Genomic DNA, 16873 nt, shown 5'->3' with positions numbered 1-16873 from the left:
CACACACACACACACACACACACACACACACACACACACACACACACTGCGGGGGTAGAGGGGGTCTGCCCTCCCGCTGCTCCCAGGGTGCTCACCCTCCGGCAGGTCGGTGACTATGGCCTCTGGGGAGATGCAGACACCGCGGTCGTAGACGGGGAGATCGTCGCAAGCCAGGCTCTCGGGCCAGCTGTGGTTGTAGCGGCGCATGATGGGCTCGCAGCCGTCGCGGGCGCGCTGGCAGACGGAGCGGCACGGCTTGATGGGGTCGTAGAGGAACTCCAGGGTGCAGATGGGGGCGTACATGGCGCAGAGGAAGAAGGGCAGGACCGGGCTGCAGCCAGTGGCCACCAGTTCCTCGTACTGTTCGATGGCGAGGACGGCGTTTTCCTGGGTGCTGTGGTGGAGGTGATTGGGCATGCGGGTGATGTTCCAGGGCATGGAGCGGCACATGGGGATGCGCACCGCCTCGCACGGCGCGCCCTGCGCCCGCGGGCTCACCCGCAGCCACAGGGACACTGCCACCAAGGCGCGCAGCATCCTTCTCCTCTTCCTCCTCCTCCTCCTCCTTGTCCCTCTCCGCCGCCGCCCGCCGCCGCCCCGCGGGTCCCGGCGACCGAAGGGCGCGGAGCGGCGCTGTCTCCCGGTGCCCGGCTGCAGTCAAGTCGCGGGAGCCGCCGCGCCGACAGCCATGGACATCGCGGGACCGCATTTATACCGGTGGCACGAGTGACGTGGGGCCGATCGCGCTCCCTTGGCAGCCCCGCTCCTCCGGAGGGGGTGTGCGTGTGCGTGTGCGTTTTGCTGTGCAGGCACGGTGACATCACCTCCACCCCGTTTAATCCCCCGGCGACATCACTGCGTCTCTCGGCCGCGGCTCCAGCTCCGTTTCAGTTTTCATCTGTGTCATAAATGTCTTCAGGTGGAAGGAGGGGCGGAGGGGACGGAAACCCAAACCACACGGTTCTGCCGCGGGGCCCTGCGCTCCGGAGCGGGGAGAGGGAAAGCGACGGTAGCGACCTCAGCTCCCTCCCGCGGGGCTGAACTTTACGCCGCCTTTTCTCAAGGGAGAAGAAACTTTTTGCGGGCTTGAGGAAGCTCGGCGGCTGTTCCCGGCGCCTCCAGGAAATTGTAGAGTTCCCTCTGTGAGCTCGGCACGGGCGGGGAAAGGAGTGAAGCGGACGGGCGGACAGACGGGGTAGTAGCTCCTTGCCCGGTTTGCTCGGGACAGGGGAAGAGGCGGCGGTCGAGCCGGGAGCGGGCGGCGGGGCCGGGGCAGCGTGGGGCCGTCAGCCCAGCGCTCCGCTCCCCCCGCCTCTGTCCCCCACCATTCGCATCTGCACTCGAGTGGAAGAAGGGGTTTCAGGCTTTTCCCAAGTGGTTTTTAATTTTTTTTTCCTTAGTACTCCACGGCCACGCGCCCCTGGTGCAGCGCAGTGGCGTGCCCGCGCGGGGGCATGGGGCTACCTCCCACCCCACCCCGTGCACGGAAAGACCTACGGGCCCTTTCTTCACTTGTGGGGAAATGCTGCTACTCAGTCTTTGAGGGACCTGCCGAGAAAACAAGATTAACTCCATACCAGATTATCGCAGTGGCCTGGGAGCGTCCCAGCACAGCTCAGAGCTAGTAGCTCCCGGGCCTGCCCTGGCCAGGTACAGTGGTGCTACCGGTGTTCCCCCTTGCAGACGCAACAGAGCTAGAGAGATGGAGCATCTGTGGAGCACAGTCTTCCCCCTCCCTTTGGGGGCGAGGAAAGCGCATCCAGATCGGGCAGAAAACAACAGCTGATAAACCTAAGAGGGCAGTGGGAGGTGAAGGAATGCATGTGCTTTGCGACACTTGGCTGCCCGTGCGGAGCATTTGAAATTCCCCCGTTGAAGACAACATTAAAGCAGTTTGATCCAGCAGGTCCCACTTGTTCGTGCATCCCCCCCCCTCTCCAAGCCCGCACAGAATGCCCGGTGCTTGGGCCTCGCAGCTGCCCCTCTGGGCACCCCCCAGTGGGCACAGCCAGGGTGCGCAGACCCTGCCGGGTGCGGGGAGGGAGGCGTGGGCGGGCGAGGGGTCCGGTTACCCCGTCTCCTGTCGCCCCGCTGCCTCCTCCTGCGCTTGTACCCGGCAGCTGGCGCAGCAGCCTCCTGTCTCCGCCGAGGTGATGCGGGTTTGGAGGCGGGCCGCCCCCGCCCCCCCGGCACAGCCTGCCCGCCCGCCTGCGCGCCGTGCGGGGCGGCCGAGTGCGGAGCGGAGCGCGGAGCATGGCGCGGGCGGCGGGCGGGCGGCAGCTGCGGCCGGGGCCGGGGCCGGGGCCGCTGCTGTTGCTGCTGCTGCTGCTGAGCGTCCTCCTGCTGCGGGGTGGCGCGGCGGCGGCGGCGGGGGCCAAGCCGTGCCAGGCGCCGCGGCAGTGGGAAGGGCGCACCGTGTTCTACGAGCACGGCTCGGGCCGCAACACGCGGGCCGCCGTCTCCTACGATGGCCCCAACCAGCGCCTCCGCATCCTGGAGGAGAAGAAGGCGCTCATCCCCTGCAAGAAGTAGGTGGCGGCGCCGGGACCTTGCGGCCGGGCCGGGCCGAGGCGGCCCGGCTGGGCGGGGATGGTCGGCACAGAGCCCGGAGGCGGTTCCCGGGGGTGTGGGGTGATGTGGAGCCGGGAGGGAGGGGATCTCCCTGGGTACCCAGCGTTGCGGGCGGCACCTCCGCTGCGTGAGACGGGGGAGCGCGGGGAACGCCGGAGGGGAGGCACCTGCGTACTGGGAATAACTGGCGGTAGAAAATCTGTCACCAACATGACTTAAATGCGTCCTCTGTACATAAAGAGATTTATGATCAAGTGTCAGCTTTTTACCTTCAGAGATATCCCCCCCTCCCAGCTATTTTGTCTTTTAAGTGGAATGGGCAGCAAAACCAAAAATGAAGCCCAAAATATGAAGTATAACACGTATCAGGAGGTAGAATGAAGAGATTATACTCAAACGTGAATAATGTCACAGGGGGAGGGGAAAGATTCTAGCTCAGTAACTGGCAAGTTCTCTGGACACTCTTGGTCCTTGAGTGCCAAGGTGTCAGGATGCATCTGCTATCTGTGATACAGTGTATTCATTCACACCACACAGCCCTACAGGACCTCATTGTTCTTCATTTATACAGGATGTATCTATTAAGACCACAAGTAATCCCCCCAAATCCCTGTGTCATTGTGCATTTCTTATTTTGCTGATAAACAAGCGTAGAAAAAAGCTAACTGAAGAAGAACCTCTTTTTTTTCTCCTCAACCTACCAAGCTCAGGTTGGGTAGAACTAATAATCAGACCAGAGAGGCCTTCCTGAGTGAGGCATTTCTGCCTACCGAGGGTCAGTGACTTTCAGACAACATGTCAAGACATGCCTGCCAGTGTGAGAGTAGCCAGTCTGCCTGTACCTCCGCCTCTCCCACCTACAAATTATTCAAATAATAGTCCATCAGTTCCAGGGATGTGTAAGCCAAAGTAAAGATGGGCCTACAAATGCTGTATCATCCAAACTAAATGATCTCTGCCACTGAAAGATCAATATTCTTTTTTGCTGCTGCCTTTTTTTCCTGACAGTCGGTTTCTTACCAACATCACATAGTAATTGTTTTACCCTTTTCAAGTGCTCTTCTGTGATCCTTTCTCTACAAATCCCTTGTCACTCTTAAAACTGTTTTATATGCTTCATTTTCAAGCTCGTCTTTCCCTCATCATTTTTTATCACTGTTTTCATATAGGAACCATATGAAGAATGTTAAAAACAACATAGAGATGTTTGCTGGTGTTCTGCTAAAATATGACATAGAGTCTGACGCTGGCCAAGGGGTGCTCATGGTCCCCTTCTTCTACAAGTCCTAGGTTGACCTTCATGTTTGACAAACATGAAACTGAGCTACAAAGTCCAATGCAAGTCATTTCTAGATTCTAAATTGTACTGAATTAATTTCTTCAAGCTTTTATTTGAAAAATTTATTTTAAGATTGAATAATTATTCTACATTTTCTACTCTGAGCCAGATTTTATTTCTTGCCAAGATCTTACCTTTTTACATTTTTGATAAATATTTGCTCTGGATTCAGTTTTTTCTGGGCTGATAGGACTAGAAAGAGGCAGAGTGCAGTAAGATGCACTTGAAGCATTCCTCTGTTGTTTTTTCCTGTATTAGTTTTTTGTTGTAGACAGTTTCTGACCTCAGAGATCCCCAGTGTTTCCATGCTGACTGTGTTTTCTGCCATCCAAAACAGGAGAGGGGTTTTGTTATGTGTGCAGCTAGTGTCTGCTCAGGGCATGACCCTTCCAGGGCTTCCATTGAAGCCAACGGAAAGTCTACCATTGATTTCAGTGTGTGTTGGATTGGGTCTGGAATTGTGATCACATCTTCGTTTCACTGTGGACACAATGAGTCATAAACTGAAGCCTTCAGAAATTAGAGGCACAGAGATGTATCCTGTCTTGAATAATAACCTCTCCCCCACTCTGCTTTGACCTTGACAAAAAAAGGGGTAATTACGCTGAGGTATAGACTACAAAATCAACAAGAAAAATAATCCTGGTCTCTAAGGAAATCTTGGTTTAAATTCTCACATTTTACTCCTATCAGATGCAACTTTTGTGCAGCAATCAGGGTTGGCCAACAACTACATTTTTCTACAAAGCGTTTTCTGAAGATTGTGAATGTGAACATTAATCAGATGCAGCCCTGTTTGAGTTATTGACTGAGGTTAATCAGGGACACAAAGATTTGCCTGTGTGGAATGGCTTGTAGGCTCGTAACTGCAGGGAAGTATGAAACTTTCAGGTTTTATTGTAGATATATGTTTCAAATTCATGTCATTTGCTATATGGTGTCTTCATATCTATATCAACCCAGTAAAACATACCTACATCAACCTCAGAAAAGTAGCCATAAGGTAAACATCCAAGTGTTGCTTCGTTAACATCACTTCTTTGCTCGTTAGTCATGAAGAGCACCCGAGATGCAGTGACCACGTTGGCTTCCCATTGTCCAGATGCAATGGGCCAGCTGCCACCTGAGCACACACCTCACTTGCCAGATGACAAAGCAGAGCCAGTTCATTAAAGAGGTCTTTGATGGTAGTTTCAGCCAGTTTGTCAAGTGGGTGTTTCTTTGGATCATACAGTTGGCTGCTGATATTCTGGTTTAGAGTGTAAAAACTTCCAGTAGCGATCCTAGGCTGAGCTTTTTAGAGGAGAACCTGTTCCAGTTGGAGTAATTACTAAACTTTCTTTTTCACTTCTTTCACAGACCCAGCCTTATCTACACTCTACTTCTTATGTTTTCTCCAGTGTGCCTTACCCTGCTGCTTTTTTCCCCTTCAGGATCAAATTTTTGAGAATAGACAAGGAGGGCAGGGACAATGTTGTGGTTTTGTGTAGTGTTCAGCTGATAGCAGGAGAGGAGAAAAGAAAACAGACTAGTTTTCATTGAGTAGTTTGCACCATTTCCTGTTTGGAAGCGGTCGTGCCAGTAGGGTTATTGTATAACGTGAAAGGAGAACACTTGAAACAGTTCCCTAGAGCTCTTAAGAGAAAGATGCATTCATGTTATCTGTTAAACACAGGATGTGTTTTTTAATCCTTTATTGCCTATTATATGGAGTTACTTCCTTTTGTGCTCTCTGGATATTAAACCTTCTTCACTCTTATTCAATCCTCTGTTGGCCACCAACTCAGGACACTTCACAAAATAGGTAACAGTCATCAGCATGATTTGCTGTTGGGGCAAAAGCATTTCTTTTTAAGGTAGCTTCTAATGGTTTAGATTTGAATATGACATCACTGCAAACTGGTGAAAAATCCTGGCTCAAAAAGGTCTAAACAAAAAATCCTACTGACTGCGTTATGGCCAGAACTTCATGTCATCCATCACCTTTATTTTCTTGGAGAAACAGAGCAAGAGGTGTGGTGAAGCCACTCAACAGGTGTTAATGCTCAGTTATAAAGAAAGGAAAACATGAAGTGAGGAGCAGAGCAGAAGTAATGTAGATGGTGTTTGAGGGCTGGAGTGTTACTTATCGCATGCTGTATTCACAGTTTCACACTTATCTTCCATCCTATTTTCTACAGAATGATTTTCAGGGGAGGCCCAGTAACAGATTGTCCTATGAGAAATGTGATAGTGGGGAAAAAAAAATTTCCATGTGCTCAGAAAAGTCAGTAGGAGGAAGAAAATGCTTTTTTTTTCCTTCTGTGAGTGTATTTTAACAGTAACCTCCATGGCCCATTGCAGAGTGCTCAGCACATTATGAATCTTGTGTATTTGAGATTGTTATTGTCTTAAAAAATGTAACTGCTAGTATGATAGAGGAGTGACAAAGCTGTGTTTAGAGAAATACATCTCATCCTGGCAGACTGTATGCTTGCATGTGCCAATCCCTGGCCTTGACTGAAGAGTAGCAGCTCAAGGTCAGGTGCAAATATAACAATATGCATCTGGAGAAGAGGTGACGACTTTTCAAAATAAGCAGAGAGTGGGCACGCGTATCTGACTTAACTACTTCTTAGTTGTTTTAGGGTGTGTGATTGTAAAGGAAAAAACAGTGGTGTCTGACCTATTAGAACCATATAATCCATCCGTTCTGTGGTCACTGTGGTGACTCAATAGGCTAAGTATTGAGCTTCCCTGAGCGACTGCAGATTTGTTTCCCAGACTTGGTTTTGGGAGTGGTTTCTGCAGTTTAATGTTTAGGGGAATTAACAATGGTCATGGGTAAAATTTTCAGAAATGGCCAAGTTGCTCAGGAACCCAAGCCCCATTTTTTAAGATTATGTAGAGTGTGCAGAATTCCAAAACCCTTAATTTGCAGTAAAACATAGAAGTGAATTTTCAGCAGTTTCTTTAAATCTAACATGAGTTCTTGAGCTCTAAAATTCTTCATAAGCTGCTATGTATATCTTCTGAGAATAAGAACTAAGGGAAGGTACTCATACCTCGTGCGTTTACTTTCCTTCTATAGGTGTCAAGTTCTTTCATGGACCTGCTGCTGGTAAAGACTGTGAGTTTGGAAAGGTGGCATTGGAAAGCTGTTGTGATGGATGCCGGATGGCAGTCAGATGTTAGGCAATAGCCTGAAGCAAGCAGCAGTTTTCCTAGTGGGAGTTGTGTGATTTTTGGGTTTGGATTTTCTGTACAAGCATCAACTTCTGCATTTGCATCATAAGTCAATTTATGAGTCAGTTTGCTGAGTGATGCTCCCTGTGAAGACAGCTGGTTCCTTGGAGAAGAGCACTGTACGAGAAGGGAGCTGTGGTCCCTGAGGGCTGCATGGAGGAGCATCTTGTCTGGCTTCAACCGTTCATTCTTTTTGTTTCTGCCTACAGGCAGCACCAATAATTTCCCTTTCCAAGTTCTTGATCCTGGTGGAAGTCAGACTATACAGTTCAGGGAGGCACTGAAGTTAATTGCTTTTGTTGTTACAGGTGGGTTGGTTGGGAAGAGATTAAAACACTGCTCAGGGGAGGCAGTTGAATGTCTTCAGATGTCAAACTGCAGCACTAACAAGCAATTGGAGTCTATCATCAGGGGAAGTTGGAACTGTTGGCTTAGCAAAGCTTTTGCTGTCTTGTATCCAATGCTTCCTTGAACAACAGCATTTTTGTTAGTTGTGGAAAAAAAAACAAAGAAAAGAAAGAAAAAATAAATAACTGAGTACAAATAAAGCAAATCTCTTGCTTTAAGATGCCTGTTCAGTTTAGTGTGGTGTTCTTGAAACCCTTGTTTTTGCTAAGTACTGTGGAGCCATTTCATACAGTACCAAAACACAGCACACATCCAAACTGAACAAAATAAACTAGCTCTTAAATTTAAAATAGCAGAATCCACAAAACCCTTTAAAGCTAGAGAGAAAATGTAGATAAACAGTATCCAGTGACCTCAAATTGATAATTTGCTAGAGCGCTGGCTGCTGTGCTTAAAAACCCCCGTCAGACACTCAATGGGGTCGTTACTACCGCATGAGTTATAGATATTGTTGACTGGATGTTGTTAAAAAACAGAGAGGTTCTCATCCAGAAGTTTTGTTTGTCTAAAATACATTGTTAAATGATAGTCACTGACACTATATTGTTGTTGATACTAGTGGATATTGGCTTAAGCCTTTTATCTATTGGAACCCTTTAAATTTAGGGCAATACTTCTTTCTTACCTCTTTTCATGTCTTCCTTGTCTGTTTGCACTCTTTGAAATAATGTTTGTTTGCACTGAAACTTATGACTCATTTTCTACTATTGTTGTGATAAAAACTTAAAGCAAAAACATGACTGCACTGAAAATATAATATGCCTTGTATCTCTCTAATTTAGACCAGAGCATTGTTTCCATAAGATAAATCACTGTAGTTTTTATTCAAGGTTTTTTTATTCTTTTTTTTTTCTTGATAGAGACATAGAGTGAAGAAGAATGGAGAGGGATTTAATGTTCTGTGCTCACAGACAGTGCACAGACAGTTGATGGTGATGTGACTGTACAGCTGAACAAACAACAAACACAGTGAAAGACATGTTTATATTCATGATCTTAATTTGGGCTCCATTCAGCTTGAGACCTGATGTAATTGGGTGTCACAACTGACAACATCACACCTATTCTCACAGGACCAAAGGCCATTCATCTGAAAAAGTTCTCCTCTGAAGGATAGTCTTCTAATTTAAGGCGGTACTTGCACTTCTGTGAGGTAAAAAAAGAAAAAATCTGATTGTACATTGCTTTCAGAGAAATCTGGGGGATAAAATGATCCAAAGGAAACTTTACCAGTTGATGCATTAGTCCTTCAATTGTAGTTAAGGATCTAGGTGTCCTCAGTGTAAAACTACCAGTAATTTAAAACAGTTTTAGGTATTCAAGACAGCATTTACTGAAATGCCTCCAGAAATATGTCTGTTCATGCAGTTCTCTAGAATCTTTCCTATCTCTAGGATTTCTCGTCTTCCCATCCCAGTTTTGTTCACTGCAATTACAGTGCTGGAAACAATAGGGTGTTGTAGGGCACATTCTCTTTCTAAGGATGTGTTCTAACTGGTTTTCTGTTGTGGCTGTAGCTATCCCTGGGCTGAGTAGTGGTGTGTGCTGGAGTTCCCTTCATTGCGGGGGGAGGAAATATCCTCCAGAATTGTCCCAGCAGCTAGAGAGCGGTTGTGTCATGTTCCCAGGAGCAGGATTTAGGAGGTACTACTGCATCTTGGAGTTTGGAGTGAGCTAAGACGAGAGGGCACACTGAATTATTCGGGACATGGTTTATTTTCCATATGCAGTTGACCAGTATTTTGCTTGATATGCCAGAAAGGGGCTTGAATATGATGGCTGTATATTTTGCAGTTGAGATCATACTTAAAAGCTGAACGGTCTAGGTTAACAAGCAAAAGATTTTTCACTTGTTGCTTACTTTTGTAACTTAGGACTGCAAACTTAGTGAAGTTAATGAAAATTCTGCCCTTGGCACAAGGATCTCATTCCAGGACTTGACGTTCGGTGCACATCTGTAACATACGTGGGAGGTACAAAAAATACATTTCTCCATTTCCAATTCAAATTCAGCCTCTATTCCTGAGGTTGGTTCACACTGCCAGAACTGAAACCATTGTTCTGCCTCTACCCTTATTGATGACAGCAGTGATATAACTGAGGTGGACAGTTTTCACTGTTGTGTCATCTGAGTGGAACTGGAAGATGGAGTGATAAAACCAGTGCCTCTGAATCCAGTCTACACCCCATCTTTACCAGAATTTCCAAGGATGAATTTTGGTAGGTGATTGCCAGTTAAAGTGTTCAGGGAAAGAGGTAGGATGTTTAAATTATAACAGAAGACTTTTTTTTTTTAACCTTCCTTGCACTTCATTTTGCAGTCCATTTGTTCACTAACGTACTTCATTTTCATGCTACTGATATTCATTGGTTAGTATTGCTATTGATTTGTTCGTGTGACAAGAGAATTTATGTGTAAGTTTATTATTGTGTAGTTTAGAGGATGTTGCTCTTGTGCTTCTTCCTGTCAGAGGTCATCTTACTCTGAAAGTTTTCTTTTGCAGATAGAGACCTGATTTGTTTTGCATGTCAACAGGCTTATCAATTTATTAACTACATAGGACAGGTTTTCAACCAGATGACATTGTCCCAGACAAGAGAAGTGAGTGAAATGGTACCAAGTTATGCCTTTGTTGGTATGCCAAGTCATTAGCTGATGCAGAATTGAAAGGTATCCTTCTGTCTTCTCTGTTGTGCTATCTAACCTTGACATGGCTAGATGTTTCAATCCAGGAAAGGACAGTGGCATAATAAATAATACAAAGGTATTCAGAAAAAACATAAATATACTTCTTTGCCACATAACATGGGCGAAGGTTAAATTTAAAAGAACTTTGAGAAAGATGCTCAATACTTGCCACAATGGCCAAGTATTGAGAAGACATAAAAGTGGGAATAAGAGGCATGTAAATAAATGTGTGAAGTTAGAAACTAACAGAGTCTTAGAAATGGACTGTTGAAAATTCAGGGATTAACATAGTAGAAAATAAGGCAGGGTTTTCTTCTCAAGCCAGGATTTAGGCATCAGATCTGTGCAAAGACTGGAGGAAAGGGTCTTCTCCCATGCCTGTCACACTAGGGCTGCTTTCTAAAGAAATGGACTTGAGGCAAGCCAGCTGTGAATCTGTGTAGCAGCAACAGCAGCAATCCAACTCCTGAACCTCATGTTGGTCGACTTCATCCCTGTCTTCAGATGGCTGTCATATTGACCTTACCTATAGATTTGCAAGGAATTGTATGCTTAGCAACTTGAGTTCTCTCTCCTAAAGTATTTTACCTGTTCCTCTTCTTAACTTACAGGGGAAATTATTTTCTCCTCCAAAGTGTTTTCAAGGCATGGTATAGTGTCTGGTATACAAGGGAGCGGATGATGTCTGAGTAAAACAGGGCTACTTTGTGCAATATTTTGGCTCTTCTAGAATAAGGAGCATTATGCCCAGCATGACATTGCATAACATGAAGGTACCACTGGCCAGTGAAACTTCTCTTCACCTCTGCCAAACAGACCTGTTTCTTTCAGATGTTTTTGTTTTCTGCCTCACTTTTATGGCCCCAAGGGAGATATATGTATGTTGACTAGAAATCTTAGATTCCCCAGGGAAACTTAGTGTCCTCCCTAGGCTCCAGAGGATGGCTTTTTGCCTGTATTGTGGTCACTCTCCAATGCCTGAGAGTCATGAGTCAAGGACAAGATTTTCTGCCAGGAGTTTGTTCCCATGTGTGAAAGCATGGATGGATGGCTCAGCATGTGAGACAGTCCTTGTTTTGAGTAGTGTATTAATTTCTGGAGCTGGTACCTCTTACACTTTCATACCCAGGTGTAAATTAGAAGTTTCCAATACCAGCCTAAATTTTCCTTGTCCAAAAACAAATTTATGACAGGTGGTACTAAGAAAGAAGGAATCATTTGTTTTCATCTGAACTCGTGCTTTTATAAATATAGATCCTTGACAAACATTTATTTGAAAATCAGTTTAACGATTCTTTTGGGGGTTATGTGCACACATTTGGCTTTGTGTCACACTTGATTGTTAAAAGATGTTTCCCTTGTATCATGAAAAGTGAAAAAGGTAAGGTAACTTTTGCAGTTCTACTTTTTGCTCTGAGAATTTTATTAGAACATTCCTGCAGTCAGTAGGGCTGTTCCCATAACTTAGCAATGAACATATTTTTGCTTTTTCAGATTTTTATTTTCATGATTTTAAAAATTTCTGGCATCAGAACATGATTTTGACAGGCATTTTCTTCTTATACAGTGCTCACACTGTAGTTATTACAATTTTTCATTCTTTGGCTACTAAGAGTTCGTATGTCTGGGGAGCTACTTAGCTATTCATTTAATGAAAGCCTATTTTATCCTTTTCATTCCTTATGAAATTTACCCTTCCATTCTGGCATCATCCAGACTATCCTTTGTCAGCTAAATCCAGCCCAGAGGGAACCTCCATCCAACCTTCTGCCTTTCCTCACTGAAGAGCTCCTTGTTGGTTTAATAATTGTCTGAAATGAGGATCCCTCTGTGTTGCTGCCCCTGTGTCCATGTTGGAGGAGCAGAACGGATTGGATGCCTAGGCTGGAAATTACCTCAGTCAATCACCCCTGTCGCTGAGGGTCAGTGGTATACATTGCTATATTGAAAAAGGAATTGAAAATTCATGGTAATATGTGTGGATGCCACACTGCATGTGCATAGCTTATTTCCTTTGCATATAAAAGTGGGCATTATTAATTTCTTGTCTGACAAAAATAGCCTGCGGGATTCCAGCAGTTAAGAAGATTTAGATTATCAGATATCATTGAGAGATACCAAATTATGCTAATTCTGAAGGTCTGTCTGCCTTTTTTTTTTTTGGTAAATAAAAAAGAATATGTTTCAAAACTTAATGGAAATACATGTAGAACTGCATAACTGTCTAATCCAACCCAACTTTCCCGAAACAGCCATCTAAAAGATACAAAGTATAAGAGCACATAAGGTTTATGGAGTTTTGCAAAAGTAGTAAATATCTTGATTGCTGCCTTCTTTTGGATTTTAGAAGGCTGAAGCTTTTCTTTCTCTAGCTCCTCCCTAAATTATAAACAAAACAATTTCTTCATTGCAGTTCAAATTATTTTTTAATATGAAACATCCAAGAAGTGGCTTATCCTGAAGTTCATTCAACACATTTGCCCTTCTCAAATGTAAAGTAATATTGCATACTTACTAGTTATCTTATTTTCTATATATATTATTTTTCCTGAGGACACTTCCTAATGGAATGTGATATTGTAACTGATAGCAAACAATGCAGAAGATGAAAATTACCACATTAATTGCAACATCTCTTATTAAGGTTACTTATGTTGAACCTTGTTTCTTTACTTAATTTAAAAAATAACAGTGTAATAATACCCTGCATATTTACCTTTTGGTCAGTTGAATAGTTCACAAGTAAATCATTCCAAAAATGTCTTCACTGACCCTTAATGCTTGACTTCTTGTGCAGTAATGTGTTTTTCAGAATCTGCTCCTTTATAACTATTGCCAAATATTATTTCATATTTTAGAGTGTATGTTCAAAACATACTGTCAGATGCTTTATCAGGAAAAGTTTTATGATGTCTGTAACTAATATTCCAGGTTGTCTATTTGAAATAAACTGTTTTCTAATGTACATTTTCTTCAGGCTTTAATGAAGTGAGAAAAAAAGCCCCGCAAAACAGCTCCATATAATGTAATCTTTCTTACCAGTAGGATAAAGAACAAAAACCTCTGTCTTTATTCTACTCTGTTCTTATTCAGATCTTGAGACCAATTGCCAGAAAAAAAGAGGTGTAAGATAGCAATGAAGATAAATTACTTGTAAGACTTTCCACTGAGGTTTTGGTCTGTGATGTTGCCCATCAGTTACTCTGTCAGTTCTGGAACTTTCACACTTAGCAAGCTTTATCTGCTCTCCTCCTGTCAGTGTTTTGTGGAAATTCATGGTTGCTACTTCATCTGAAAATCAGATGGCTCGGTAGATAAGAAGGTTCCTAAAAATGTAGTATGTGTATTTGCCATTTATTTTGGTGAAACCCTGCATGGGAAAACTGATGTGAGATGTCTATAGCTGCTGAACAACTGGAAACTTCTCCATAAGTAGTCTGTCTGCATGGAAACCTACTGTTTGTATGGATACCTGTTGTTTCAGAAATTAATGTTTCTGGAGGGAAATGACCAGATTTTCATCAGATTTTCCGAGGGCAGTTTTGTGCATGGCAGTGCTAAAGACCTTTAAACACTCATATGGAGCACAGAGTCCATCCAGTAAACACAGTGAAGAAAGATTACATTTTTTGTTCTTTCACTATCTCTTAATACCATTTGCAACTGTGGTTTTATCATATTCAGATACTTTCCTTGCCAGGAAACTTATGATTCCACCATACTTTTAGGCAGCGAGCACTGGAAAGTTTATTCATACTATGCAGTTATGGCAATTCTCAGAGGACGTTTATTATTTGGAGAGCAGAACTCTGTACAGAATGAGGAATTCCCAAATTAATATACCACTATTTAATCAGACCCAAATTTTTTGGCTTGCATCTTCTGTACAAGAAATTAATTTATTTTTTCTTATCTGTGATGGTATCTGGGGACTTTGAGCAACCTGGTCTAGTGGAAGATATCCCTGCCTTTGGCAGAGGTAGCACTAGATGATCTTTAAGGTCCCTTCTAACCAAAGCCATTTTATGATTCTATGATGACTTGGACACCTTCTTGTATCACTTTAAATAGCTGTGTAGAAAAGCACACTGGATTTGCAAAGCCAGATGGATTTGTTATTCTACCTGTGCCAAAAAACAGTGGAAAGGACAAATTTGGATAATGTGCTTGATAAAGTGTGAAGGTGAGGCACTTCCTGTGCCTTTTTAGATGGAAAAAAAAAGAATTAAGGAGAGTAAAAGAAGGTGAGGGCGTGAAAGTAGAGATACCCTATTGCATTTTGTTTATCCCCATTATTGAAGAGTGAAAATGTAAGAGACCAAATAACTGCCTCAACATAGCAGAAGATAAGAAAATTGCTATTGTTTTAACTTATTGTCTGTTCTGCCTGTCTCTAAACCAAATGTAAGCATTTAGATATTGATTCGCAATACATTTATTTGTATTCTTTGTTTATTGACATATTTATATTAATTTTTTGTTGCTTACATTGACTATAAGAGTAGGTTATTTCCCAACATATGTATCTCATAGCCAGATTATTTTAAGTTCCTAAATTCCTAAGGTAAAGTCTTCTGAAGTAGAAAACAGTCATTAGAGATGAAGCCAAAAGTATTTATAATTTAGATATTATAATTTAGAGTACCCGGTCTATCACATCAGTTGTGCTAACATAGTCAAGCCAGGTCAAAGTGGTGTATAGTCAGATGATGTTTGAGGCACTGCCAAATGTAGATACCACAACTGGAACCTGGTAAAGGGATCCATGGTGGATCTTACCATGTTTTTCAAGTCTAACACGTCTGAAACATAGTTTGTTTCTCTGCATTTCTTTCCTCTGAAAGAATGGAAACATTCACTTACAAAGCTTGTATTATGTCTCTGCAGAACATGTATTGTAACTGAGATGCTTATGTACTGTAGCAATAGTAACTATAAACATTGTTAAGTGAGTTCAATGGACTTTGTGTTATAGGTTTCAACCATGGAAGTGTTCTTTAATTATTCAGTATTCTCCTCCACATCGCACTAATGAATTATCTGCTGTGCTGCAAGTGCTGCACCACAGCACTGTCTGGTCTTCATAACTCATCTCCCCAAATATCTGAATGCAGTTTCAGGCTGTAAAAATCCATAGATTATTTTTGTAGCTAATTTTTGTATTTTTTTTAAACGTCCCTTAAAATAATAGGAAAAGTAGAAGACCATCTCATCATTACAATATGTGTATGATGTTTGCTAGGAACTTCGTACAGCGTATTAACAAGCATCAAATGTAAAGACAAAAGTCTGCTTCAATTGTTAGCACAAATTTTTTATACTGAAGCAGTGTATGTAGAAATTGAGTTTTATTAGACCTGGTCATAGCAGCCTCCAGCTACAATGCCCTTGAGATACACCTGCAGTGTGGAGCTCTGGGGCAGGCAGTGACAACATGGGGCTTGGTTGGTGCAGGAATCTTTTTCACTATCTTGTCAAGAATGAGTTTCCTCTACAGTTTTTTCTCCTTGCCAGCTCCCTGTTCTCCTTTCCTGTTCCTTAAACGAGTCCAACTACAGGTTCTCCAATGCAGAGAACATAGGAGATGAAGTACACCAAGAGATACGACAGACCAGAAAAAAATGGACAAATGAATATGCTGCAAAGATTTCTCATAGGCAAATTCTTTTTTTCCAGAGTTTCCATACTCTCAGAGGTGTAGGACTTTTGTTAAGTTAGCTTTAGCAAGTGGCTCCATAAAAAAGTCCCAAAGAGGAGTTTTTATGACAAAAAGATGTTTCATATAGTTTAAGTGGTGGTAGTTAAGGATATAAAGATATTAATTACTTTACCTGAGAAGAAAACCCAAAACACTATAAAGGGGAGAAAAAGAAATATCACGAAAGCCAGAATATGCCAAGGTTGGCCTACACTTGTGGAAATCCATTTTGGGGAACTGAGATTGCATAAAATGTTATGTTTGCTTTTCAGCATCTCCTCAGCCTTACCATTTGAGATAAGTTGATAGCCATGCTAGGTTTTAAACATTTTTCAGCTTTATTTTTAATTTGAAATGGAACAGGTAATAAACACCTGATGTAGCATCTCTAAAAATCAGTGAAATTTTTTGGCTGATTTCAAAAGACTTTGGGTCAGGTTAATTTTGGAGAAGGGGCTATAGAGCCAGATTAATTACATAATTGGTAGACGGAAATTGTAAACGGTAGCAGTTAGATGAAGATCTGTTGTTATGATATGGAAAGAACAATTGTCTCTTGACAATTGGAAACGAGAGATGAGAGAGAAAATCTGATGGGCAGAAAAGTGATTTCTACTCATGCATTTCTCTGGGAAGAGAATTCAGAAGTTTCTTATGTAGTCTTTGAATAGAAAGTGTGTAGTAACATTGGGCACCTCGATTTTGCAGTGTATACTCTGTCACTGAATTTTAGAAAATACTGAGTACTATCTCTGAAAATTTGTCCTTTTCAAGTACCTTCACGTTGAACATCCAAAATAGGAAGCAGTTCAGAATCACTGGTCAGTTGTGAATGTCTTGCCCATTAAATGTATAAAATAATGCAATTAGAAGCAGCAAAAAACTGTAATATGCAAATATGAGACTGTGTAATTTTAAAATAATTATAAAATACTTTTCACTA

The 16873-nt window shown here is 43.0% G+C and overlaps 2 protein-coding genes and 1 long non-coding RNA gene across 3 annotated transcripts in view; 2 read left to right on the top strand and 1 right to left on the bottom strand.

Annotated features, from left to right (window-relative positions):
* Positions 1 to 581, bottom strand: part of SFRP4 (secreted frizzled related protein 4) — a 10590-nt gene extending 10009 nt beyond the window's left edge. The window contains exon 1 of the mRNA XM_027665020.1: positions 96 to 581. Within this exon, the coding sequence (XP_027520821.1) occupies positions 96 to 537 (442 nt within the window). The 5' untranslated portion in view covers positions 538 to 581. The remainder of the gene's footprint in view (positions 1 to 95) is intronic.
* Positions 582 to 688: 107 nt separating this feature from the next.
* On the top strand, positions 689 to 1905 carry LOC113957464. Its single transcript, XR_003531164.1, has 2 exons — positions 689 to 1142; positions 1401 to 1905. It is a non-coding gene; the product is annotated as an uncharacterized LOC113957464 (long non-coding RNA).
* Positions 1906 to 1952: 47 nt separating this feature from the next.
* Positions 1953 to 16873, top strand: part of EPDR1 (ependymin related 1) — a 31574-nt gene continuing 16653 nt past the window's right edge. Inside the window, exons 1-2 of the mRNA XM_027665026.1 lie at positions 1953 to 2167; positions 2304 to 2528. Of these exons, the coding sequence (XP_027520827.1) occupies positions 1953 to 2167; positions 2304 to 2528 (440 nt within the window). The remainder of the gene's footprint in view (positions 2168 to 2303; positions 2529 to 16873) is intronic.

The sequence above is a fragment of the Corapipo altera genome, unplaced genomic scaffold (assembly GCF_003945725.1).
Source record: "Corapipo altera isolate COAL_440 unplaced genomic scaffold, ASM394572v1 89, whole genome shotgun sequence".
Lineage (NCBI taxonomy): Eukaryota > Metazoa > Chordata > Aves > Passeriformes > Pipridae > Corapipo > Corapipo altera.
The sequence above is the reverse complement of the archived record's forward strand: the minus strand, read 5'-3'. Positions and strand labels throughout refer to the sequence as shown.